The following is a 26,152-nucleotide window of genomic DNA, read 5'->3' as shown; positions in this document are numbered from 1 at the left end:
ATTATCAATCATCTAAATGCATTCTAAGGTCTGCAGGGGGTATTCATAATAAATGAAGGGTAGGGCTCACAATATGTGAAGGAGAGATGAAAAGAACAAAAGCTGTTTGGATAACAGCATTTTGTGATACTAATAAGAGTTAATTTTGCTTTCTTCTTGAGTGGCTAATGAAATTAGATACCGGAAAATTGCAAACCTAACCCTTGAAAACATTGCCACCCGCTCGTCAAAAAAAGGTACATCAACAGGTTTATCTGAAATCTCATTTCTACAAGAACATTTTCTTTTGCATTTACTTAGGCTTTTAGATATGCACAAAAATATAGCCTTTGGTTAGAAGATTCAAACAGATTTCACAGTTTATTCTCATGATCTGAGCTAATTGGATGGAGTTATGTGAAGCAATCTCTTTTAAAGCTGCAGACAAATGATTCAATTCTTTGAAGAATTAATTAATCCATTAGAAGTCCAGTGTTGTGACATAATGTCTTACAAGAATGATATTGCTTGTCTCTAAAGAATAGCGTAAACAAATTATTTAATTGTAGTAATAACATTACATTTGCCAGAATTGCCCATTATTGCTGTAATAATGTCCTTTTATCTCATTATTCCAGTGACACGCTTTGTAGTTGAGCTTTGCTCTGCACTAACAAGCACAGAGGGTGAAACAAGACTGAATAATATAAATTCATCAAAGTCTCCAGTCATATCATCTATATTTTATATGCAAGTTTCTTTTGTTTAGCGGCTCACCTTAAAAATAACATACGCCGAATGAGAGGACGAGAAGATTTCAAGGTGTTGTCGTCTGTTGAGAATGTATTGACCAACAGATGGAGCTAAAAAAATGCATATAAATGCACATCATGGCTACAAAATAGTGGCAGGTGTGTGTGTTTCCCCAAGTGTGTTTAGAGTTTTGCTTTGCTCATAAAGACATTGTAAAAAAATCTAATTTTGTGTTAATTACAAAAATCTGGTTGGTATATTCATATAAATTACCTAATTTAACCTGAAGTGACTTCTAATTATTCCACCTTTGCATGTTTGGGATTAATTAATACAATTATCCAAAAGGGCATTCATTAATCTTTTTCATTAGTCTTGTTTGTGTGCTCCCTTGGTATCGTTCTTCCTGGATGATTTAAATGACCACTGATGTCATCTAAATCTGCATCTTGTTAATCAATCCTGAGTAAAAGAATAAATGTGAAATGAAAAATGATAGACACCGTGCAGATTTGCACAACCTGAGGGTTTCACCACAAAGCATCAGTGCTACTCATGACTCACTGTGCGCTTCCTGTACAGATGGGTCATCCTGTTCTCTGTCTCACAGTCTCTGCCCCACTCTTTAACCTCAGCCGACAGTCTACCGCTTCTGTCTTTGCCGAAACTCTCAATGGATTCAGCCTGATTGATTGTAATGAGTTTGGGGAGGTCAGACATGGCTGGAGGTGCACTGGGAACGGCCCTCTCTCTCTTGCTCCTTGCCTCTATTATACAAGGTAATCCTGGACCACACTTGCTGCTGCTCAAATAATATACCACCAACGATTGCTGAGTTGCCATAGGTTTGAAATGTGTATCGGCTTTCGGTGTGACAGGCTGCCTCACTGTAGTTCTTATGATTTTATCTGCCTGTATCCCAGCAGACTACGGTCTGTAATATCAACTTCAAAGTGGAAGCGAGTTTGTCTCCTCGCTCACTTCTTGCTTCCAATGCTATCTGATGTGCTTGACAGGGCTCCAGGATTCGGAGGTATTCTATCGTGCGGAGATGGAGGCAGTAGTGGGCCAGAACGTTACCTTACCCTGCACTGTAAAAAGCAGTGCAGGTCTCAAGATGATCAGTATTGAATGGAGAAAGAACAAAAATGGGAACACAAAGCTGGCTCTGTACAGCCCGTCCCATGGAATCAATCTATTTTGGACTAATGTCACCATCCAGATTGAGAACAATTCGATGGGCGCCTATCTACACCTTCATAGGGTGGCGAAATGGGACAGCGGTATCTATATTTGTGCCCTTACAACCTATCCTCAGGGCACCTTCAGGGGAGAAACAGAGCTAAAGATCAAAGGTAAGATGAAGGCAAACACACGCAAAGCCATACCTATACATCACAACCAGACACTGGCGTCTCCACAGGATTTCATATTAGGATATGCAGTAACTTTCTATCTTATTGTCCATTGCATATATTTCATGTTACTCCTGATTGCATCAGAGTGCTGCTCCTCTGCCAATCTCAACACTTATTTACTCATGAGCAAATGTATGTAATAATTGCAAGAACACATCTGAGAGCTTTGTTTGCAACGAGATCATGCCTCCGTTTGGCCTATTTTTCTCTCTCATCAGTGTCATGTAGTTGTCCAATACGCCTTCTTTTCAGCTGTAAGTAACCGAGGGAGTGTTATGATCAAAACAGAGGCAGAGGACGGTTACAGAAGGTGTTGTTTATGCGTATTGCATCTGACTTACAGTACTCAATAATCCTTTGCTCATTTGTTGTAGTCATTTAACGGCGCATGCTTTATGAGCATTCTCATGTTGTCAATCCAAATTAACCTCACATTTTGTCTCTATTAGATGCTGATGTGGAAATAATGTGTGATGTGGATGGCACTGTCGAGGTCCACGCTGGAGAGAATGTGACCATTCACTGCAGGTCATTCCCTAATGCACGGCACAAGTGGACCAAGGTAATGGAAAACAGATTTAAAAAAGCAGTTAACCGTCACATATCTGCCATCCCAGTGAATTTCAATTTGTTCGCTGAGCATCAAGATGATTTGATTATTCTGACATCAAAACCAACAACAAGAAAAAGATCTTTTCAATATGAAAGGTATTTATATGCTGCATAATCTTGTTTTTCCATAGAACAAGGAACTGGTGTCAGCGAATGAATCTCTAGAGCTGTGGTGGGTGACTGATGCTCACGCAGGGGTTTATGCACTGACTGTCAACACAGGAAACAAGACTCTGCATAAAGAGTTTATCATCACGGTGCTAACAGCAACCACAAGCTTAAGGACAGGTGAGCTTCTGCACTTCTTCGCCTCTATTTCTCTCTTTGTGTCGTACTCAATTTCAGCATTTCCTCAGGGCAGGATTAACAATCTAGTAGAGCCCAAGAGACTGAATGACTCAATAAACTGTACTGGACCAGAGAGCTGATACTTGACTTTTGTTATTATACTGTAGCTCACTCAATTTTAATTTTTAATTAGCTGAAAGGAAAGCGAGAGATTCAAAGGATTTTGAAGCTGCCAGCCATGTTATGAGAATGTACCAGTTAAATGTGAATAAATTGGGAGCTACAGAATTTAAGAGTGAAACTCTCAATTATTTGCTGCAAATCAATTGCCCCGTGGGATATAGGGTTAATAATGAACTAAGCTGAATTAAAACAGTATTCACAGTTTTAAATTGTAAAACAACCAAAACTGCATGTTGTCTGCCCCCACTGGTGATATAGCTTGGTGTACTGCTGTGAGTGGGATGTGCTTCAGCAGGAAAATAATCTCCGGTTGTCTACTTTCTCTTCCTGTATACGTGTTTCTCATGAGAATTTGAATATGTAGCAAAAGAAAAAAAACACAGGCCACACAGACGTCAGAAGTCACTTCCTGCTCTTCCTCTCTATCTACTGTCAAACCACAAGAACAAACACACTCAGCAGAGTCTCAGCAGCTTGTCTGCATCATGACATGGGGTGAGAGCACAGTCTGTTGGACTGATTGGAGTAGTACATCCCCAAATGAAAGGTTTGGAAAAAATACCGAGATGTGCGGCCTGAAAGGGACATGGCACTTTATTGGACTACACTGCATCGCAGCACTGGATTGCATTTCATTTGCGAGTAAATAAGCAAAATGTGCACACTTTTCATGTCTCGATTATCTGTCATCATAGATGTGAGCTGAGGTCAATGATCGATCTGTCCAGGTGCATGCATGGGGGTATGCATAGCAGAAAAAAAATTATCAAAAAAAAATGAAGCAGAAGAGATTCATTGTTCTCGTTACTTAGGAATACATTTACACCGAACTACTGAATTTGCAATTCATGCCCATTCCTTTGCCTCAGGAATCTGTGGCCACGGCTTCACGGTCCAGGTTCTTGAATGAACTTTTTGCCTTAATTTACCTATTGATTATGCACAGAGTGCTCATAAATGCCAACCCGGTGCATGTTTTAATGATGTATCACTGTGCATTGGGTATTTCAAAGTTTTGTGGTGCATTACTTCTAACAGCTACTCCTTATTTAGCTTCAGAATGCAAAACTTGTTCTAATGAATACTTCCATATTGTTGGAAATGCGTGCAAAACAAGTAATAAAAAATTGGGGGCGGCTGTCGTCCCTCAATCAGAAGGTCGGGGGTTCAATCCCCAAGTGTCCTTGGGCAAGCATGGCTTCAGTGTGTGAATGAGTAGGAAAGAATAGTCTCCTCCAAATTACATTCCTCCCGTATGAATGATGTGTGAATGAGGATGTCATGTAAAGCGCTTTGAGTAGTTGAAATAACTAGAAAGGCACTATACAAATACAGACCATTTACCATAAAAGGATAGCTTTTAAGGGGGGGGGGGGGATTATGTGGTGGACTATTTCTTAGGAGGGAGCAGTTGCCAGGCAACCATCAGAGACTCCAGGAAGTTACTACGTGAATAGTTGCATGTCATAACTCCCTGTAAAACCACAACGTAACTTGTTCAAATGAAACAATCTAGATGTAGCATTAATTATTTAGTGAGTTTTAGAGGTGGCTCTAAGGACCTTTTGTTATCTTTGGACTGAGCCAGGCTAGCTGTTTGACCCTGGTTCCAGCCTGCACGCTAAGATAGCATCGATCTTCTCATTTAAGTCTTGGCAAGAAAGCAATTATTTCCCAACCTGTTGAACTATGCCATTAACTTCAATGCCGATAACACACACTGATTCCTACATGATGGATACATTTTGTTAATCAATGTGTGCATATTTTCCAGGTCAGGTATTTCTTTTCTAACAAGTAAGCTCTGAGAAACTCCGTTTGACTTTGATACTGCAGAGACAACATGAAAACAGTACAGTGCATTGTTGCTGACGCCGTGTTTATTGCACACTTTCCTGCTTTGTGAATTTCAGATCTTGTCACAGTGTCCCCTCAGTCTACTGCAACTGATGAAGGTTTGATCGAGCCACCAGAGAGCGGCCCTCCCACATCTCCGACCACTGGGATTCCAACCATCGACATCAACGTGACCATGAGTTTGGCCACTGGTGTAACGGACGATAATCCAAACCCCAGCAATGTCACGATCACAGCGGGACAACTTTTAACCAGTGTCACATCACCCCCTTCCACTCAAACTGACTCCTATCACACCTCTAATGATGAGGCGAACCCCACTCGCAGTTTCAACATATCCAGTTTTTCTGACCGATCAGTGGCCGACAATCTATCAACAACATTAAGGTACCGTAGTGCGGTGTTTGGATCAACACAGGAGACGAGGAACGCAGGAAGCATTGCGGGAAACTCTGACAACCCCGGTGCGACTCCAACCCTGAGCAGTAGAAATACAATGATAAATGTTGTGGTAGAAGGTAATACACTTACACAGTTGATTGATACATGTTTTGCTCTTTTGCCGTCCCATGAATTCAATATTTCAAGGGTAGAATCTGTGATCACTATCTACCACGCCACTCCTGGAGACAAAATTAAAATGATATGATCACAAATGCGTTACATTATGCATTTCCAGTCTTTGTCTGAGACCCTGAATCATGTCTGTTTGCCTGAGATTGGCTTTTTAGTGATGCTCTCAGATAAATGGGCAAATCATTTGCTGCCAAATGAGGGTTAGTCTTATTTGAGGCTAACGAGGTGAGGTGAGGTGAGGTGAGGTGAGGTGAGGTGAGCAGTTGCCATGCCGGAACGTAAACAATAAAAACTGTTTAAAAGCAGCAAACAACTACCGACAGCAGAGGTAAATGCTCAACATGAAAGACCTATTAAAAACTCAAAGTGAATATTAGCCGCAGTGTCTTTGCCTTCACCATCCGCATCTTTATCGCATGTGGAGGCTTTACAGACACAAGTTTACTCAGCCTCAGGCGAGATTGCCTTTTCAAAAGGTAGGAATCTCATTAAAAGCAGTGTCTGCTTCTCAGGTTGGAGTCCGACCAGCTGAGGGGGAGGATGGCAAGGCACACTTTTCTGCCTCAAGGAGAAAGTTTCACATTGTAGCTTTGCATTTATCATCAATATATGTTGTATATTTGAGTCTGCTGGGTTTCACCAGTGCAAGCTGATCAATATCTGAGAAACACATGTTTAGCTGTTGTTGTCCTCGAAAATGACACTTTTCCCCTCTCTGAATCTGCCTCTTAGGTACTGATAGTGAACGGAGTCATCTGTTGCTGGTGTTAATCATCGCTCCAATGCTGGTATTGATCACCGGGGCTGGCTTTCTGTACAGGAGACAAATTATTAAGCAGAGGTAAAACTCTCGTTACCCATCAATTGAAGTCTGCGCGTACTTTCATTCAGGGCCATGCACTGGTTGACCCTAAAAGAGTTGAAAAATCATTGTATCTAGTAGATGCACTTGCCCTATAGTAGCTGCATGCTAACTTTCTAGCGGTGGCCCCAGTCAATAATTGTGCTCTGTCTGCAGGATGGATCTCCCGCCTCCGTTCAAACCCCCTCCACCTCCAGTCAAGTATACAGCTGCACGTCATCACAAACCTTTCCCAACTTCAAGGTGCAACTCGGTAACAGAACTTGATACGAAGCAAGACTTTATTTATGTATAACGCCTGAATTGCATGATGTAATCGTGGGTCTTTAGTGTGAGCTGTGGGTCTATGGTGTAAAAACGGTCTCCTACCTTAGGTACATACAGAAATACAAAATGTTTTTCATTCAGTTGTGTTTCAAACTGCAGGTGCAATACAGTTGCAGGCAAATGTATAAATATCAGCTCTGTGTGTATCTGGGGTGAGTTCTATGCTATTGTGTATAAAATGTGCTTGTGGTTTGTCTTTTTGTATCAAAGGCAATAAATTCTAAATTAAAAATCTAAAAATGAAAGAGGTTTTCATTTGACTCTGAATTGCCTTTGAACCATTACACTGCAGGTGCTTGAGTTATTTGCTTTTCTTTTATGACATTCTTGCAATATTGTATGTTCACTGTGCCTTTTTAATGCAGTCATTTGGATTTAAGCTCCCAGCTGTTGTATCGTATGCTGCAGTAAACAAGTATTCTACATGCCTATAAACAAAACTGCAGGAACTACAGTATGTGGCAGATTTACTTCTCGTGTCCTCTAAAGATCCGCTGCTACTGTTGTAAAGGTGTCATTTTGGCACTAGGAAGCCCAGTAACTTCCTCTAATGACAGCTATATATAAAACATCACTGTTGTCAACGTGGACCACAGAGTGACGCTTGAGTTTAAAAAGTGGAGCTGAAACCGCAAGCCACACGAGCTAAAAGGCTAACGAGCATAGCAACCACTGGGCACCATCACATACACACATAGGAAGTGAATGGAAAATATAGATTTTCATATTTGTGATATCATATTTATTGATCTTATTCATGTTGATTCATTATTTTTAAAAATGCCTGCAGATCAACTAAAGTTAACATTTTTATTCCTCCACACTGTTCACACACACACACACACACACACACACACACACACTTACTGAGAATTACTGAGAAATCTTTCACGAATGTATTTTTTCTTCTGATTTTCCAACCACAGAAGCAAAACCACAACATACTGTGTGTATGCAAGTTATAAATTCTTGATACACATCACTGTGAAGCCGATAATCCACATAATGAACGGTGGTGTTTTGTACTGCACTCGAGCCAAACCCCCCCCCTGTGCTTGTTATTTGCAGCACCGTGGGGACACGCTCCCTGTCTGTCACTACAAGTGTAACCATTCATTTTATTCATTCAAGACTTGGTTTTAGGGTTAAATCCAGAAACAGGTTTGGTAAATTAGGGTTTAAGATTAGGGATTCATTTGAAATTTGGAATTTCCAAAACATTTTGTAATCACTGGAACTGCCTCTCACAACAATATTGACGGGGAGCGTCTCAGAATGAGGTTACATTGTTTCCTGTTTGTAACTGAAGAGCAGCCAGTTTTCAAAGCGCTGTGATAAGAGAGAGGTAACTGAGGCAAGGTAAAAATAGACTACAGTGTAGCACACCTCACTGACTAAACACTGTGATGCCCCGTAGCCTGAGAGCAGTCGCGTCAGACAGTCGACCTGCTTTGTTTAAGACGGCTGGAATATGGAAGGTAGGATCAGAGCTCGAACTTCTGAAACTTTTAAAATCTATTTCTATTTGAATTTTTAAACTTGTATCCACGTTGTACATAGAAATAATGAATGTATCCAATGGTGTAATTCTGCAAAAGGTTGGTTTTACCACAAAAACAGGAAAAGCTAAACCATTGTTGAGGCATATGTCAGAGAACATGGCAGAGCAGAGCGTGAAAGTAAAGACTGGAGGATTACAAGGTGTTGATGATCATAACTTACATGCTTAAGTATGTAACAACAGATATATATTTTTTTCTATAACATTCTACATATCTCTGTTTATGTAGCTAAAACACCCAAACACTGTTAAAAAAAAATGTTCTGGCACTTTTAACCAAATTCTTTACTTTCGTTACTGAGAAATTAAGATAACAATAAAACTGTGGTTACAGCGAGAAGAATGAATTTCTTGTGACGTTTGTCAGCATTGTTTTATCAAACTGTATTCTTTGAAATTAAAATTTGCATTTAAAAAGAACACAATTTAGCCTCCTCAGACTATCTTTTGGAAACACATTCCTTAGATGTTCCATATGCAGTTAGCACGTGGTAGAGACATCTGTGGTATACACTGATCATTTTAGAATGGCTCTCGCACTATTTAATGCAACTTCCTCTAATTTCTCTAGTCCTCGTTTTTAACGTGAGGCATCTCAATTGTCCAGTAATGTTGAAATGTTCGATTGCATGATTGTTACCGGCGCGAGATGGACGAAGCATTTTTATTTATCTATTTTTTTGACATCTACAGAGGGAAATTCCAAGCAACATTAGCAATAGCTGATAAAAAGTCTGAAATTATACACACTGAATGAGATAACCTCAACATTTTTTGATCCCCAGGGCCAGAAGATTAAAGGTTTGAGTGTGTTAATAGTCGATTCATGTTTGTCTTTTAGATTGTAACCTTGAAATGCTAGGTCTGGCGCTGCTGTTTCTGGCCTTGTTGATCTCTTTGTGTCTGAATGTCATCTTCTGCATCAGAAGAAAAGCCACTTTGTGCAGAGGTACGGCTGTATGTGAAGTCATTTTTGTTGCGTATTGTTTTGCTTTTTTGGAAAAAAATATGGTCACTGTTTATTATAAAACTCTCTCAGCTTTAAAAATGACATCTAATTGTTACATAAATTGCTAAATATTTAATTCATACACACACAGATGAGTGCTGCTGCCCACAAATTCATGAGGAAGAGAGGTATGCTTTTCATATTCCTTATTTTAATGAGGCTTAAACGTGTGCATGTCAGCCTATTACTAGTTTGTCCAATACATCCTATTTGTAAGAAGTAATGATAGGTGGTCCAATATTTCCATTTCTTTCTTATCTGCAAATGACATCCTTTTGTAGAAAAAAAGAAAAACTGAAAAATTGTTCTTCCATATCTTGTTGAAGCCCGCAACAGGATGAAAGGCGTTACTTTCATAACCTCGATCATGAACAGCAGGAAAATCCCCACAATCACAATGAGCAACAGGAAAATCCAATCTACGGCAACATCAGCACGGACAGACGAGGTGAGCGCAGCCCTGCATTCTGAAATTATTGTGGGTTTTTTTCCTGGAATGTCAATTTATCACTCAGTCTATCACAAAACTATTTATCTAAGAGCTGAGTGTGGTTTGTCAACACAATATATATGTTCTTTTTTTTACAATAATTGTAAATATGATTGCTTTTTCTGTATTAGCAGACAGCGTGTGTTTGCATATCCATGTGGCAACTTTCTAAAAACAGTCAACACAAATGGTTAAATAAATGCATTTAGATGAAACCTTCACCCACTGTTTCACCAAATGTTTAAATTAAAGTGTCCAGTATTTAGCTGGATTGTTTGTAGTAATTTAGTCAGTAGACTTTAAAATCTAGATTCTTCTCTTTTCTCGTGTATGTGCTTCGTGTGTGTCTACTGTAGTTAGTAGAAAGCGAAACAAATGACCGAATCGAGTGTTTTACTTGTTCAGGTTCCGTAGAGGTTTGCTATGAGATGATGACCATGCAAAGCTCCAGAGATCGAGTGAAGGTAAATGCTACGCCTGTGTGTTCAGACTAGATATCAGCTGCACTATATCTCTGTGGTGTTACGCACGGTAGAATGGATACAATCAACGTCTTACACATTTAATAGCATGTGTAGGACCTGGGAGCATTACTGCAGACTGTAGAAAAAGAAAAACTGTGGTGCAGGATTAATTTTTCACCCGTTTGATGATGTCAACTCTCAAGATTATGCCCTGAATGCATGCTCAGACTATGAAATTGTTTAACCTCTCTAAAGCTTTACATCTCAAGCACAGAAGATGAAATGTAGTGAATATAATATGCACTAAAGGTAACAAGCAAAGGTATAATCACACTCTAAACCCTTTGCTTGAATATATTTTGTAAATGCTGGTGTTCGTGTACATTCACATTGAAACTAAATATATGATGGGATGCGATTTGTGTGAATGTATACATGAATATATCTGGCACGTTGTATTTGCTTTCAGAACGGAAGGCAGCTGACAGTATAGAGATTGTGGTCAGTGAAACTTGAACGCAATTAAGTGCAAATATGTTCTAAAAATACACTAGAAAAAAAAAAAAAAAAGACCTGCAGACACAAGATCCAACCAAAGACGCAGCAGATGCCAGTTAAACTGGCATGTAGAGGTGCAGCATTTTCAATGTATTCTGTCTCCACTGTCTGAAACCAGCATATAGAGCCTGACCTGAATTATGCCTCGCTGGATCTGAAGTTGGCGAAGAAGCACAAGAAGAAGCATCGCCATCAGCAGGGCCACATTCAGGGACGAAACCAGCTTCCAGATCAGCTGCCGGTCCACCTCACACCGCCTGCGAGTGCTTTCTTGGAGGTGGAAGCGGACGTGGACGCTCACCTTCCTTCTAGAGACACCAGCACCATGGTTTCACAGAGCAGCATCTACCTGAACAGTCAACAGATAGCCCAAGAGGCAGAGGAGATGGAAAAAGAGAGGGGCATGAACGTGGAGAGGGAGAATGTGGGTTGGGAAGGAATAAGAGGAAAGGATGGTGAAAGTGGAGAATGGAAAGATGAGCAAGAGAGTGAGGAAAGCAAAGATGTAAAAAATTATAGTAATGGGAGTGTATTTGCACAGCTCTCAGAGGTAGAGGCTTTTCAGAGTGGCACAGATCATTTCATCGGCAGCTTTAGCCATGAAAGCAATCAACATGATTAGCCAGACATTATATTAAGTTTTCCAAACTGCTCAGGATCGAATAAGCCGCATGAAAAAGCCAATTAAACCTGCTGTGTGTCACTGTGTCTGCGAGAATGAACACATCATCTTCAAAAAGGAGCTTCGTGCAGTTGAGCAATTTCCTCTTTGACGCAAACAAATCACCTCTTGAACTCTATACTGAGCAACAGAGGAACAAAGGTGTACCTCTCTGAGCACAGGGCGTAATCAACGTGGAGGACATCAAGAGAAAAGGAAACTCTGCGTGTGACATTTAGGCGTCAATGGCCACGTGGAAATTTTTTTGTTTTTTTGCAACAAAAAAAAAGACGAGGAAAATGATCAAATCATCACAGGACATGGAAGATCTTTCACCGTTTTTGATTTCTCATCACCGTATGTCAACAGATGTCTCGTACAAAGGCGTGAAGGAAAAAAATAATCTTCTGTTGTGACTGAAGATCAAATTAATGATGATGATGAAATTAAAGGCAAGAAAGTAAAGACAAGGGGAAATCTCTAAGTGGAATATTAGTAATGTAATGTTTTCCCTCAGTGGGAAGATTGTTGTATTCATGTCACCCACAGAGGATTTTCTACGTCAAAGTTATGATAATGGTCATTAGCTTTATAATCTACTGCACTTATGAGCTAATGTACCATCTGCTTATATGAGTATTTCCCTCATAATCCCCACTCCGGGAAGGATAATTTACTGCCCTGCTTTCCGCTGTGAGGACTGAGCTCTCAAATGAACTCAGCACTCAGAGGCCGGCAGCACACTAAGCGTTTGTTGACAGTTTTTCAATAGCTGACCATGACCTACATCCCCTCTATGGATTAATTTTTGGCCTCAAGGGCTTTGGATCTAACTGTTGCAGACACAGAGGGAAGCAACACAGAGAGACACACAAACAACAGGGTGCTATTAGTGATGGAAAGAAATAACGGAATGAAAAAAAAAAAATCTGGAATCTTTTTCCTTCAAAACATACATTGCTCCACAGAGACCAGCACTTGCTATAATTAGAAGCGTTTCATCATAAGTAAATTAACATCAGCTAGATTGTGTAGCATCACAAGCAAATCCTTTCACATTGTAGCCTCTATATTACATGTTACTCTGAATGTCAATCAGCTGGGTTGCACAGGATATTTCCTTGGTTGCATTGGGTGACATAATAAAAGGGACTTTTTTTTTCTGGCTGAACAAAAAGCTTTTTTCTCCTCTTAACAAAAGCAAAGCATATGTCATGGGGGAGAGTTACACAGAAATGGCACCAAGGTATCGTGGTTAAGTTGAAAGACAGTTAGGTAGTCGGGTGCCACTATGAACATTGAAATTCATTTTCCTCCTAAATCCATGGCCCTTGTTCTGCACAAAAACTAATTCAAGATGATATGAGGCTTCAGCAGTGCGAGTAGGACAAACCATGTGGGCATCTTCAAAAGTTGCTGTCTTTTTAATACAAAATTCTGTTTGTGTTTTACTGGCTGTGCTGCACTGGAGGGATACTAACACAAACAGGGAACTCTGTACTACAAAGACTTTATCTTTGGAAGAGATACCCACTTGATTTGTCCTGTTAAAACCTCACATTATCGCCAGATAAACTTTGAAGGGAATTTTTACACATGAATTATCCACCATCATTTACACTGAACATGCACTGGGAGAGGATCTCTTAATGTCCAGCATGAACAGGACGAATAAACGCAACAAGCAAAACCCATTTCAATGCTCATATGGGAACCTGACAGACTTAAAAAGCTGTGAGCCTATCCTTTAAAGATAGATTTCACTGCTGGGAAGATGGTCTCGCCATAAAACTGGACTATCTATGAAGAAAGGCGCAAATGTTTTTGAAACTGATGCCACATAATCAGAGAAAATAGAGAAAACTATTAAAGTAATTTTCTTATGGAGGGCATACAAACAAATGTGGAAGTACAATCTGTTTGCTCACAATCTGCACATCAAACAACAGCACTAGGAGCCATCTGACACGGAGGAAAGTTTAATATTTCTATTTGCATATTCTACTCACATTATAATGACACAATGCCGGTTGAAAAGCTGCAGTTTCCCTTTTATGTTTAGAAATGCTCTAAATCTTCTCTCATTAATCTAGATGTGGCTCAGAAACAATATTTTAATTCACCGACAATTTTCTGCCTCATATACTGTGTATCATTTTCCTGCCGTTTTGATAAATGAAGATTATCTTTTTCTTCTTTACAACAATGATCTCTTTAAGAAAATGTCTCGCCAAAACTACATCTGGGCTGATTTTCTAGCTCCACGGAGACTTAACTGCAAACTCATCCTCGGCTGTGCGTGTGGCCTGAGGTAATGGTTGTTGTGGTCATGGTTGGAAAAAGTCTCTTTGCATCCACCCAACCTCCTTCCTGTCTGGGCTGTCACACAGAAGCAGAATAACTCTGATCAGCAGTTATCGCTTTCAGGTATTAACATCATGCAAATCAGCCTTAAGCGCTTTCTGCATCACCGTACCCTCGGACTACATCAGGCTGTGCTACTGAGAACAAGGTTATCATAGTTAGCTAGAACTAGACTTAAAAACCAAATCTAGGCGTGAAAAAAAAACAAAACATTTGACACATCTGAAACAAGAATAAAAACTAGACTTTGCAAAAAAAATGAAAACTAACTAAAACAATATTCTGTGCTTACAAAACTAACTAAAAGTATAGAAAAGGAAAAGTCAATTTGGCCAAATGTGTCAACACAAGCAGTATAACTAGGCGCTGGTCCATATCTGAGACTGGGGTGTCTAAATGATGTGAGTCACTGCCTTCACAAAAAGTCATGTATGTATTGCAATATCAATTTTGAGCTTCTTAAATCTTTCCCCTGATAAATGTCCCCCATACTATAATGGAGAAAAGAAAAGGAAAAAAAACTAACTCAGAAACTAATAAAAACATCATCTAAAACTAATATGTTTTAAACAGTAAAAACTAAATTGAAATAAGCAACAACACTCTGGAGACTTATTAAGATGAAATCAAAGCAAAAACTACCTACTACTTAAAAAAAAAAAAAAACTCCCACTGAAACAGACCAGACATTATTTGCAAAAGGTCTTTTGAGGAGAATATAAACAAAATTTATGTGAAGTGTCTGAACAAACAACTCTCTCAAACAATTCTCTCCTGCAAATGCAGTAAATGACCCAGGTCTATTTGGCCCAAATCATAACAAACTGACAATGTCAAATTCCAGTATTCTCTGTATTTTTACTCAGTATATTTTTGACTGCTTCATGTCTGCACCAAAGTGATCTGTGGACTGGGGAGGTGGGATCATTGATCACTTACCTGTTCAGGCTCCAGGAGGATAAATATGGTCTCCAGCTTTGGGACTGAATGGCGACAACAGCCCTCACCAACAAGCAGCTGCCAAGTTAATTATTTTTCATAAGGAAGAATTACAGCGTTCAACTTTTATCCCCAGCACTAATCTAGCTTGGAAAAACAATCAGAGATGTTCCTCTGGCACAACGTCACGCATGCTAATGACACACATGCTAGTTTGGTGAGTTTTGGGATTTTTCTTGGTTTTGTGTTTTTCGAGCTGAATCTCGAATTTGTTGTAGATGTTTCTGAACCCAACATACTGATATGTATATGTGTCTTTCAGGAAAACACATGCAAACCAAAAGCATGAGCGACTAACAGGCTAACAATGTGTAGTTTTTCAAACCGGAAGTAGTTTTTTTTTTTTCCCCTCCTACAGTGTGAAGCATCTTTCAGCTCGTAGACGATCTTTGTCACAAACATGGCTGCGCGCTGTGAATGTCACGCTATCCGGATCTCTTACCTGGATCGCTTCTTGTTGGGGTGCCATTACTGATGCACTGACACCGGCATGTAGATGACATCTAGCGAGGATCTGCCTTCATTCGCCTCAGACAGCCGAGGATCCCGAAAACGTGACTTAATTCGTGAGCTGACCAGTTCCCCGTGTTAGCATTGTAGCTAACCAACTTCAGCCGGAATCATGATGGAGCCTGAGCAGCAACTGAGAAATGTAAGTGGTCCTGCAGTTACATTTGGCCCTTTTCTTTGTTTGCAAATGGTTTGATGGTGACGTTTGAGTGATTGTGTGTCTTGCAGCTGCGAGATTTCCTTCTAGTTTACAACCGCATGACTGAAAGTTGCTTCCAACGATGCACCAGCAACTTCAACTACAGAAACCTCACCATGGACGAGGTAAGAACTCTGGAAATCACAGACGATTGACCAACTATATGTGTAGAAACATCCACATACTTTATGGCTCAGCGCAACTGGTATTTCTTTACTCATAACATTACAGGACATGACACCATGTATGTGTTAGTGTGGCAGTATGGGGGCATTCATGACTTCCTATAAACTCCTCACTTACCTGGGAGGGTTTTGTACAAGGTTTTGGACTCTTGATGCAGAGAACAGCCCAACACCATGTTATGTTTGCATGGGAGGCCACACACTGTAGTTATCCACCCCTCACCTCTGGTTGCTGTTGTCTGCCCAGGAGCGCTGTGTGGACAGCTGTGCAGGGAAGCTAATTCGCTCCAACCACCGCCTGATGAGCAGCTACGTGCAGCTGATGCCTCGGATGGTGCAGCGCCGGATGGAGGAGATGGAGAGCAAGGTTGCAGAGAACGCCAAAGCGGCTGAGGCTGCTGCTGCTGCTGCTGCTGCTGCTGCTGCATCCGTGGGGCCTCCTGCCGCCGAACACTCGCCGGCATCTCAAACCCCCATCACCTCATCTCCACCCACACAGGCACCTCCGCTGTCAACTCCCTCGGTGACTGATGTCGGACCAGAGGCCCATGGCTCAGTCTTAGCAGGATTAGATATTCCAGTTGAGCTGAACGCTGCTGTGACCCAATCCACAGTAGCCACAGAAGTCAAATTATCAGCCGCTACAGCACTCACACCTACAACTGAAGCACTAACTCCCTCAGTGTTTAATGAATCTGCCAATGGACTGTCTTACGCAGCAGGCTTTCCTCAGGCGCAGATAGCTGGAGCCCAAATTGAGACTGGGAGCTCAGCGCCTGAGTTTATGCCATCTAAACCGACGTCGTTATCTTTAGAGGTGCCTGTGTCAACGCTAGCTGCACCTACAGTGTCTAAATCCACAGAGAGCCTGTCACAACAAGCAACAGCCCCAGAGGTTCCCCCGCCGTCAGGCCAGTAATGAGGCCCAGCGTGGGTCTGTCTCAGGTGGGCAAAGTGATTGTGACACGGCCCTGACACCGACACACCAAACAGCCCACAGCTGATGAATCATGTCTGGCAGTTCCAGAGGTGACGCTCTCAGCATTTCTGAAAAGAATAGTTCGCTAATGGATTAACATATATTATAAAGTATACTTTTCAACGACAATTCTACAGGATTAATTTCATGTCATGTATTTGTATTTCCTGCTTTACTTTTGTTTTCATGTTTTAAATTAAAAATCTTTGAGGTTTTTTTTTTTTTGTTTGACAAAATTAGCAATTTGAATACCTCACTTTACTCTGTTAAACTGTGACGGACATCGGCACAGTTTGGTACAGCTACTATAGCTTATTAGACTGATGCAGTCTAATGTAATATTCCTGCAAAAATCCTGGTGTAGACTTCAGGAGCCATGAGGGCTCAGTCAGACAAAACCCTGAACACATTCAGTCCTGGTGATTTATCTGTAATGTGGATAATCCTCAATAATAAAAATTTGACTATTCATTGCTTTTTATTCATGTTTTCTTTTAAATGCTCCTTTGACAACCTCTTGTATTTGTTGTGTGAAGAGATAAACGCCCCCCCTGCAGCCGGATGTCCTACTGCAGCGGTGGGTGTGAATCCAGTTCATGACCCTCTCTCTCCTCCCATAATTTCCTGTCTTTGCACTGGACCTGCTCTGTGCACCTTAACACAGCAGCAGAGCCATGATAAGTGATCTTAAAACAGCATTCCCCAGCATTCCCCATCAAAATAGTTACTTCCTAGTTCCTTTAGTTTAGTACTTCCCTGTTGGATTTTTGTTTTTTTTTTACCCTGAAACTTCGACATCGGCTTCAAAAATCCAGTATCCCTCGAGCTTTAATACAGCATGAACGGCCCTTTTTCACAGAAGATATTTGGACTTCAGTGGGAATAAATGTCATTGATGGCTTTATTCCATTCATGTGGTAGATTACACACGTTAGAGTAACCCAGCATGCACGATACCAAGACTCTGAAGCATATAGCACATGTGGGATTCAGATCAAACTATTAATTTGCTTATTTACACCTGAGCTTGACTAAATGTCTTCTGTTAATCAGCATTTATTACTGATTAAACATAGAGGCCGACTAATAAATCAGACATGGCGATACATATGGGCAGACATTAGGATGGGACTGATGTATTGGTACTGGCCAATAAGCAGCAAGAAACTGAAGCACAGAAACTGCAAAATGTTGTGCTTACAGTGATTCAGGCACAGTGTCGCTATCACGTTGTTGCACACTACCAGAGAGTACTGACAAATTAATTTTTTTTTTAATTTCCAGCTGTAAAACCCAAGCAGTATCAGTACAGATCGTATTCACTGAAGATATTTTGACATGCAGCAGCAGGAAATTGACATTTGACTGGAACTAGAGTCTTTTCCTACTATAAGAGTCCAAATGTCATGTCATGGTCAAAAGCTTATCTTACTCAGATTTTTTTAATAGCCAAATTTAAGGGATCCTTATCAAAAATGTTTTTGTTTTATAAAAGAAAAAAAAAAAGGAGAGAGAAATACAAACATCATTTGATTTTCCAGCCTCAAATTTTGAGATTGGTTCAGCTCCATTATGGGCTGTGGTAAATGGCGAGCAAACTCTTTTTTTGTTTATTCTGTCTGTTTATTATGAGAAAACTCATTTAGGAAAATTAGCCAGATTGTGTCGCATCACATTCTAAAAATTTCTGCCTGAGACGCGCAGCCTTTTCTTAATAATCACATATAACAGCTCAAAACGCAGGATTTAGAGAAACACCCATCGCCACCTCACCTGACCTCGGTATGTGCGCCCACGTGTTGTCTCGCCTCTGGGTGTGCAGCATTACCTCCAGCAGGGGGCGCTGCGGTGTGCGGGTGTCCCGGGACAGAGCTGCCAGTAGCCGCAGGGCTCCTCTAACTTCTCACCAGTAGCCCACATCCACTCGGAGGAGCGGGGCGTGGACTCAGACTCGTCTGTTCCCTGCTCCGAAGACTGAGGAGACGGCCGACTTTCGGAGGGGAGAAAAAAAAAACTGACAAGAAATCAATCGTTAAGCAGCTGGTAAGAGTTTTGAGTTTTTGTGTGTTTGTGATAGTTTGTTTTCCATCGTGGTTGGGAGTCTTGTTTTGTTTTTTTCCTGTGGATGTCCTTCTTCACTTTGACTTTTCAACAATAGATTTCAAAGTGGGCTATTAAGGCCAGCCCATCCGACTGCACGGCGGAAGATAAAGCCAAGAGGGAAATGTGGGAATGCTGCTATTTAAATACCTGACGACATCATTTGGTTTCGTTTGACTGTAACTGTTTCTGTGGGAAATGTTGCTTTTAACAGTGAGTGTAACAATCAGCCGTCTGACACTCAGTGTGGAGCTTCTGACTGAAAGGCTGGCCTGCCTTTTACAATAAAAGTTCATGAATAAACTGATCCACACCAGAAAAAGGCAGATTGTGACGTCACACAGGATGCTGAGGGGATAGTGTTTTAATTTCACATTATGGACAATGAGTGATGCTCATATCAGTCCCCTGGAGGAAGTGTACATACATATATAATATATATATATATATATATATATATATATATACATGTATATACATATACAGAGGAAGAAAACCAGTCTTTGTTTATGTAAGGAGCTTTTGTGTAACACTTTTTACAGGATACATGGTCCTGATCTCAAAAGGAGACTGAGAGAGCAAACGGTGAAGAGAGGCAGCACAACCATGGATGACATCTTCACACAGTGTCGAGAGGGGAACTCTGTGGCCGTTCGCCTGTGGCTGGACAACACGGAGAATGACCTCAACTTGGGGTGAGCGGATCCGCGTTACACGCACTCACACTCAAATCCACAAAGCTGTGAAGGTGGCGCTGGTCGCCTGTGTCTTCTCTTGGGTGTGAGAGTCTCAGCTGCGGCGTGTAAATACTCAGCAATGACAAAGTGAGCACGGCCTTCTAATGATTGGAGCAAACGCACCACATTTGGTATGGTCGGTGAGGTGATTCTGTGCTAGTGTGTGTGTGTGTGCATACAAAGCGATCCTTGGCACATTAGAGGTGGTCAAATAGTTTCCATATTGTGCGCTCCCTACAACTCCACATACTACTCAACATCACCGAGCTTTGGTAATTCCAGTCCAGTTTGTGTGCGTCTGTGTGTGTGTGTGTTTTTTTTTTTTTCCATTTTCTTCTTGGATTTTTCTTCCTTATGATGTCATCCCCCAAGACTGTGTGTGTTTAAAAGCAGTGGGTGATTTTTAAGGAGGCTGCGCGGTGACACAAGTGACTCACACAACAGAATATAACCTAAAAGTCATCCTATGCTAGACTTAAAAGCACAGACTGAGTTTAGATTATAGGGCTGAAATGATTAGCTCGAACACTCTGTTCTCTGGGAGCAAGCGATGGCCTTTTTTTGTGATCTGTGACTTGCAATGTATTAAAAAAGTAATGAATTAATCTAAAATGTAAGCGGTAGATTAATTTCTAATGGTCACGAGTTGCAGCCCTATTACATATTTTTAAATATATTCAGCATACACACATCGCCTTTAGCCTGTTCTCATCATTTCCTCGCTAAAAAGGAGCCAGAAGACCTCACTGCTAAAGACCTCGGTTATCTCATTCTTTGGCCAGGCCATATATGTGCAGTTTGTTGACGTTGACTTTCAGGGCTGCAGAGCTGTTAGCCAACCACGCAACAGCCAAGGCCATTTCCTCTGCTCAACTCCATACAGGGCCAGGCCCTCGCTGACAGAGCTTCTCGGGCAGTCCCACATAAACATCTGAGAGAGCAGTCATTATGCTGGAGGCTTTTGCTCTGGTTGTTGCTCTGAAGAGGCTCAACTGTGTGAACCAGCCGCCTGTTCCCCCCCTCCCCTCCTCAGAATATCCTATAATGTGTAAAGAGTGTTATACGTTGGTTGGGGAAATGTGTTGCTTAGTAGGAACTGAAATACTTTCCCTCCATTTTTTTTTTTTTTTTATTTAATGCAAATGGTTGGAAGTGAAGTCCACTGAGATTAACTTAACATGCCATTTCAGATCCCCTCCGGGAGCTGAGCTCGCGTTTGAGCGAGGGACACAGGAAGACACAGGGAAAAACAGGGAGAGAGAGAGACTTACAGAGAATGTGTGGCTGAGGATTCCACTGTGTATTTTCCGCTCTGTCATTCCTGAGTTTTTTTCCCCCCCCGTTACTTTTTATAGCACACAGGGTCGGTCAGACTATGAACTGTCTGTCTACGGTGCTGGATCAGAATTGACAGAGAATGTGATTAACTGCTGTTTCACTTTACTGTGAGCTGGTACTGCAGCTATTTCCTACAGGCCATACAAGCCCTCCTGAGGTTTATTGTTAAATAGAGTGTAGAGTTTGTGGCTTTGCGGGGAGTTGCGAGAAGCCCCAGCAGCTGCCCCTGAGGTCGGCTAATGTAAAGGAGTCACTTGGGTGAAGGGGGCAATAGCACATAGGTGAGAGCTTGGCTCCGTGTAGGCTGCAGCGGTGCTATGTACACTGTCCGCGTGTTTGCGTCTTTTGCATATGTTAGCAGGCATTCCAGCCTGAACAGACATATTTATCACCAGGCCAGTCGTCAGATGGGTATAAGCTGCCAGCAGCGCGAGGAAGCATGTGCTTAAGTCTAAATAAAGATAGTTAGGTAGTGGGTGTGAGAACCACCTAGATAGTATTTTGTCAGCTGGAATATGTTGTCAAGGGAGCCCATCAGCACCCTCCTACACAAGCCTCAAAGAAAGAAGAAGGTCTTCACCTCCAAATGTCATCTTCTAAAAATCCAGTTGTCCTTCTTTGCTCTTTATTCGCCGTGTGTGTGTGTGTGTGTGTTGTGTTATAGCGATGACCATGGCTTCAGCCCCCTCCACTGGGCGTGCAGGGAGGGGAGGAGCGGTGTCGTTGACATGCTCATCATGAGAGGTGCTCGTATTAACGTGATGAACCGCGGAGATGACACCCCGTTGCATCTCGCCGCCAGTCACGGACATAGAGACATTGTGGCTAAGGTACACACACACGCTCCGACACATTGTGGCCTCAGCCTCAGCCTTGAAAGCGTTGTTTGCTCAATTAATGTTGCTCAATTTCCTCACTTTTTGGCCTGTGTATGCCAGCTGATTCAGTGCAAAGCAGACCCCAATACAGTCAACGAGCACGGAAACACACCACTCCACTACGCCTGCTTCTGGGGCCAAGACGAAGTGGCAGAGGTAGAATACACAACACACCCACGGACACTTCTGGCATGTGTTGGCTGAAAAGGCCCTCTTCTGGGGAGAAACAGCCACTACAGTGCTTTTTTGTTAAGGAGTGGAGCTCCGACTTCTCTCAGTGTCTTTGTGTCTATGCTTTACCTCTACTGTGTGCATAACATAGTTTAACCCCTCTTTGTCAGGACTTGGTGGCCAGCGGTGCCCAGGTGTGTACATGTAACAGGTATGGACAGACACCCCTGGACAAGGCCAAGCCGCACCTAAGACAACTGCTGCAAGGTCAGAAGTCATTTGTGGGCATTTTGTGTGAAGAAAATCATTACGCTGGCAGAATAAAAAACGTATCACCACTTTATTTTTGTAATTTTACTTCTTTTATGTATGTTTTTAGAAAAGGCAGAGAAAATGGGCCAGAGTATGACCAAAGTTCCTTATAAGGAAACCTTCTGGAAGGGTACCATGCGAACACGACCTCGTGAGTTAACACTCATTTCATAAAAAGGAAAGAATCATCTCTTCAAATCGGGATGTTTGTTTGATTAGTCATGTTTTGGCTCTTGCAGGTAATGGCACCCTCAACAAGCAGGCTGGTATTGATTACAAGCAGCTTTCGCTCCTGGCAAAGATCAATGAGAACCAGTCTGGAGAGGTCAGTTGCACTTTGTATCTACCGCTGTGCGTGAGTCTTTGTATTTCTTTTCCTCCTCCTTTCCTCTGTTTACAAGACTGTGTGATCTGCCTGCAGTTGTGGCAGGGTCGGTGGCAAGGGGATGAGATTATAGTGAAGGTGCTACAGGTGAGAGACTGGACCACCAGGAAGAGCAGAGACTTCAACGAGGAACATCCGAAACTCAGGTATATTCGAACAATGGAAAAATTAAAAGTGATGGCTTTGGTTGGCCCTTCGTATTTTTGTTGTTGTTGTTGTGTCTGCACACAGAATAGAGGGTTAATTTATGGGCATCGCAGCATCACATGCTATCCATCTGTTTGCTTGCATAAACTGAGGCTAATACAGTTAGTCCTGCTGTTCGAGTCTCTTCAGAGTGTGTTTGTCTGAGTCATAGACAGACTGTGAGCATTTGGACCAACTGTCACATCCTGGCAGCATTAATGTGAAGATGGATGTGATTGATTAGTGGCGAATTAGGTCAGTGGTGGCAGAGAACATAGAATCTGGTGCAGGATTCTTGTGCAACGGGGGTTGAGGAGTTTTCTTTATGTTTAGAGGTCAGGAAAATGGGTTTTGGTTGGTGTTGTCGGGAAATACTCGTCGGCAGCTGTTTACTCTGTGATGCTGATCAGCTATACGATGTGAAAAACTAATTCCACAAACCTCCTTCTATCACAGTAAAACATGAAATCCATTGCAACGTGAAATTTGAAGTATGTACAGGCAGTTTCTATGGAGGATTGTGGTGTGCCTAAAGTCAACTGATACGGATACAGGCATGTTAAGACAGGTACAGCAGGGACCCCTGCACTCTGTGAATCATTGTTGACATAATTATGGTTGTGTTACGGACGTATCCTAAAGGAGAAACTCACCAGCAGGTGTCGGAGGTATTTCTGCAGAAATAGCCAACCAAGATCTAATTTATCGAAATAAATCGCAGAATAAAACAACTTAATTCAGATTGGTATAATTCAAACAAGCAAAAACAAACACAACATAAAGGAAACCACATACTTGGCCACACCAACCAGTACCACCAGCATCAGACCAGGAAAAAAAAAAACTGTAATAGAACAAAAATGAAAGAAACCTTTGAGCAGGCCGATTCAAAGAATGTGAGTGTGCAATTGGAAGAACTCGGCAGCGTGCTTTTATGTTTTCCTCAGTTCTTGCTGTCTTTTAAGAATTGAAGCACACATAAAAGTATTTGGGATGAGCACGCAGAAAAATTCAGAGGCAACATATGATCTGACATGTATTGCAAAAATGAAAGAGCCTCCGTCAACGAAAAAAAAAGGACTTCTCATCTTAACTTTGAAGGGGCCAAGGATGATACAAACACGGTGTATAACAACATGGACCCTTGAAGCCTTTTCTCCGCGCACACACGCTTTTAAGGAGCCTTTCTTGTCCTAATGATTTTTTAATGGGGTTTCTTGCCAACTGTGAGTTTGTTAATTCCTCATGTTCCTCTCTGTTCGACCAATGTAAAACTTTTTTTTTTTTTTTAAACATACATCCACACATTCTCTCTCTTTCTCCCCCTCTCTGACTCTGTTGTGTCTTCGTAGGATCTTTTCTCATCCAAATATTCTGCCTGTTCTTGGGGCCTGTCAGTCACCTCCATCCCCTCACCCCATCATCATCACCCACTACATGCCATACGGATCCCTCTTCAACATACTCCACCAGGGCACTAGTAAGTCATTTGCGTGTATGTACATGCATAAAATGAAAGGGCGTGGCACATCTATTTTCATCCCACCGTACTGTTTACCCTCGTCTCCTGTCCTCCTCTGTCCTCATCCTCAGCTCTGGTGGTCGACCAGAGCCAAGCTGTAAAGTTTGCCTTGGACATTGCCAGTGGCATGGCTTTCCTCCACACCTTAGAACCAATGGTTTCACGGCTTTACCTCAACAGTAAACATGTCATGGTGAGATAGCGTCGTTGACCGCTGGCGTATGAGCAACCAAAATGACAAAGATTTTAATCCCTTACTGCTGCTACGCCAATACAAAAGTAAGCTGTGGCTGTAAATAGCCAGATATTTTGATGAGTAACGTGAAGAAGTGATTAAATTGCAGATTGATGAGGACATGACAGCCAGAATCAGCATGGCGGACGCTAAGTTCTCCTTCCAGTGTCCTGGTCGTATGTACGCTCCAGCATGGATGGCCCCTGAAGGTACTTATTCCTTTTTCCCCATCTTTGTTCTCCTATGCCTGTTCTCCGCCTACTTCCTCCTCCTGTAATGCCTCCTTAGACTTTATGAGTCACTCAGTGAGGAACACACTGTAGGCTACTGTATAATCTAATCCTACGTAAATGGTATTCATTGGTGTTCATCTGGTGTTTTGTCGGTGTTAAGGGATAAAAACAAACCCTGTGAGTTATTGTGTTAATGGTTTTTCTCGTCCCTACTCTCTTTTTCAGCCCTGCAGAAGAGGCCTGAAGACATCAACAGAAGATCCGCTGACATGTGGAGCTTCGCGGTGTTACTGTGGGAGCTGGTCACCAGAGAGGTCCCCTTTGCTGACCTCTCACACATGGAGATAGGCATGAAGGTACGTGGGTGCAGTATTTATCTGCCCACTTTATCTGCATCTCTGTAACCTTTGGAAATACCGCACAGAGCACCACGTCTCTGAAATATCCCAAGGCATTCACGGGTTTCTGTATTTGGGATGTTTTTACCCCTCCCCGTTGCTCAGGTGGCTCTCGAAGGTCTTCGGCCAACCATTCCCCCGGGGATTTCGCCTCATATCTGTAAGCTGATGAGGCTCTGCATGAACGAAGACCCAGCCAAGAGACCCAAGTTTGACATGATCGTCCCCATCCTGGAGAAGATGCAAGACAAGTGAACGCCTCCGATGCAATTTGTAGACTCCCGTTACTATGTTTTTATCGTCAAACCACTTTTTATCCTCACTTCAATCATGTATCCGCTAAGCCACTGTAAATAATGTCAGAGACCACTCCAGCTACACAATTCAAACAATAAGTATTATATTGCTTTTCTTGTATAATTTAAGTTTGAGGTATAAATGTTCTTTACCTTAACTGTGTTGCTCTTTTGTTATGGTTGAAACATGTTCACTGAAATATTGGCAAACCTTTTCATTTCAGTGTGGATTATGTTCAGCGATGACTCCGACAGAAACAGATCCAAAGAACTGTGTGTATAAACAATGCTTTTATACACACTAGTGAAGACCAATGCAATAAATGTTTTATATTTATGACAAATCATCGTTCTTTCATTTTGAGACACCATCTTCCTTTTGCGGAGCAACTTAATGCTGACCTTAGTTTATTCTTAGCACAAGTTCTGCTTGCTGGAAGGTTTTCAGCCAAATGTGGTGGCTTTCTTCAGCAGATGGAGTTTGAGCAGAGATGGACACCACGAGATGGGGCTGAAAGCTCCTGAAA

At 41.8% G+C, this 26,152-nt stretch overlaps 4 protein-coding genes across 4 annotated transcripts; all 4 read left to right on the top strand.

The window, feature by feature from the left end:
* The first annotated feature begins 1,367 nt into the window (after positions 1-1,367).
* On the top strand, positions 1,368-7,060 carry LOC139213009 (T-cell surface protein tactile). Its single transcript, XM_070843608.1, has 7 exons — positions 1,368-1,511; positions 1,749-2,087; positions 2,600-2,712; positions 2,894-3,050; positions 5,147-5,608; positions 6,399-6,507; positions 6,685-7,060. The coding sequence occupies exons 1-7, from the start codon at positions 1,430-1,432 to the stop codon at positions 6,821-6,823; spliced, it is 1,401 nt and encodes a 466-aa protein (XP_070699709.1). The 5' UTR covers positions 1,368-1,429; the 3' UTR covers positions 6,824-7,060.
* A 1,223-nt stretch (positions 7,061-8,283) lies between these two features.
* Positions 8,284-12,769, top strand: LOC139213174 (uncharacterized). The gene is made up of 6 exons (XM_070843812.1): positions 8,284-8,333; positions 9,258-9,365; positions 9,517-9,553; positions 9,752-9,873; positions 10,321-10,379; positions 11,056-12,769. The coding sequence occupies exons 1-6, from the start codon at positions 8,327-8,329 to the stop codon at positions 11,557-11,559; spliced, it is 837 nt and encodes a 278-aa protein (XP_070699913.1). The 5' UTR covers positions 8,284-8,326; the 3' UTR covers positions 11,560-12,769.
* A 2,593-nt stretch (positions 12,770-15,362) lies between these two features.
* On the top strand, positions 15,363-17,305 carry timm10b (translocase of inner mitochondrial membrane 10 homolog B (yeast)). Its single transcript, XM_070843797.1, has 3 exons — positions 15,363-15,613; positions 15,700-15,795; positions 16,103-17,305. Exons 1-3 carry the CDS (start codon positions 15,584-15,586, stop codon positions 16,772-16,774), a joined length of 798 nt encoding a protein of 265 aa, XP_070699898.1. The 5' UTR covers positions 15,363-15,583; the 3' UTR covers positions 16,775-17,305.
* A 1,461-nt stretch (positions 17,306-18,766) lies between these two features.
* Positions 18,767-25,963, top strand: ilk (integrin-linked kinase). Its single transcript, XM_070843414.1, has 13 exons — positions 18,767-18,877; positions 19,477-19,629; positions 21,674-21,839; positions 21,948-22,043; positions 22,229-22,325; positions 22,438-22,521; positions 22,610-22,695; positions 22,792-22,901; positions 24,294-24,421; positions 24,535-24,656; positions 24,808-24,907; positions 25,157-25,287; positions 25,435-25,963. Exons 2-13 carry the CDS (start codon positions 19,541-19,543, stop codon positions 25,582-25,584), a joined length of 1,359 nt encoding a protein of 452 aa, XP_070699515.1. The 5' UTR covers positions 18,767-18,877; positions 19,477-19,540; the 3' UTR covers positions 25,585-25,963.
* Positions 25,964-26,152: the final 189 nt, after the last annotated feature.

Source organism: Pempheris klunzingeri, chromosome 14 (assembly GCF_042242105.1).
Source record: "Pempheris klunzingeri isolate RE-2024b chromosome 14, fPemKlu1.hap1, whole genome shotgun sequence".
In the NCBI taxonomy this organism is placed as follows: domain Eukaryota; kingdom Metazoa; phylum Chordata; class Actinopteri; order Acropomatiformes; family Pempheridae; genus Pempheris; species Pempheris klunzingeri.
The sequence above is the reverse complement of the archived record's forward strand: the minus strand, read 5'-3'. Positions and strand labels throughout refer to the sequence as shown.

Coding starts and splice junctions, on each gene's coding strand:
- LOC139213009 (XM_070843608.1), top strand. CDS start 1,430: ATGAGTTTGGGGAGGTCAGACATGGCTGGAGGTGCACTGGGAACGGCC. Junction 2,088..2,599: donor AACAGAGCTAAAGATCAAAG/GTAAGATGAAGG, acceptor TGTCTCTATTAG/ATGCTGATGTGGAAATAATG. Junction 5,609..6,398: donor GATAAATGTTGTGGTAGAAG/GTAATACACTTA, acceptor TCTGCCTCTTAG/GTACTGATAGTGAACGGAGT.
- LOC139213174 (XM_070843812.1), top strand. Junction 9,366..9,516: donor AAAAGCCACTTTGTGCAGAG/GTACGGCTGTAT, acceptor ATACACACACAG/ATGAGTGCTGCTGCCCACAA. Junction 9,874..10,320: donor CATCAGCACGGACAGACGAG/GTGAGCGCAGCC, acceptor TTACTTGTTCAG/GTTCCGTAGAGGTTTGCTAT.
- timm10b (XM_070843797.1), top strand. CDS start 15,584: ATGATGGAGCCTGAGCAGCAACTGAGAAAT. Junction 15,614..15,699: donor CTGAGCAGCAACTGAGAAAT/GTAAGTGGTCCT, acceptor TGTGTCTTGCAG/CTGCGAGATTTCCTTCTAGT. Junction 15,796..16,102: donor GAAACCTCACCATGGACGAG/GTAAGAACTCTG, acceptor TTGTCTGCCCAG/GAGCGCTGTGTGGACAGCTG.
- ilk (XM_070843414.1), top strand. CDS start 19,541: ATGGATGACATCTTCACACAGTGTCGAGAGGGGAACTCTGTGGCCGTT. Junction 22,902..24,293: donor GAGGAACATCCGAAACTCAG/GTATATTCGAAC, acceptor GTGTCTTCGTAG/GATCTTTTCTCATCCAAATA. Junction 24,422..24,534: donor CATACTCCACCAGGGCACTA/GTAAGTCATTTG, acceptor CCTCATCCTCAG/CTCTGGTGGTCGACCAGAGC.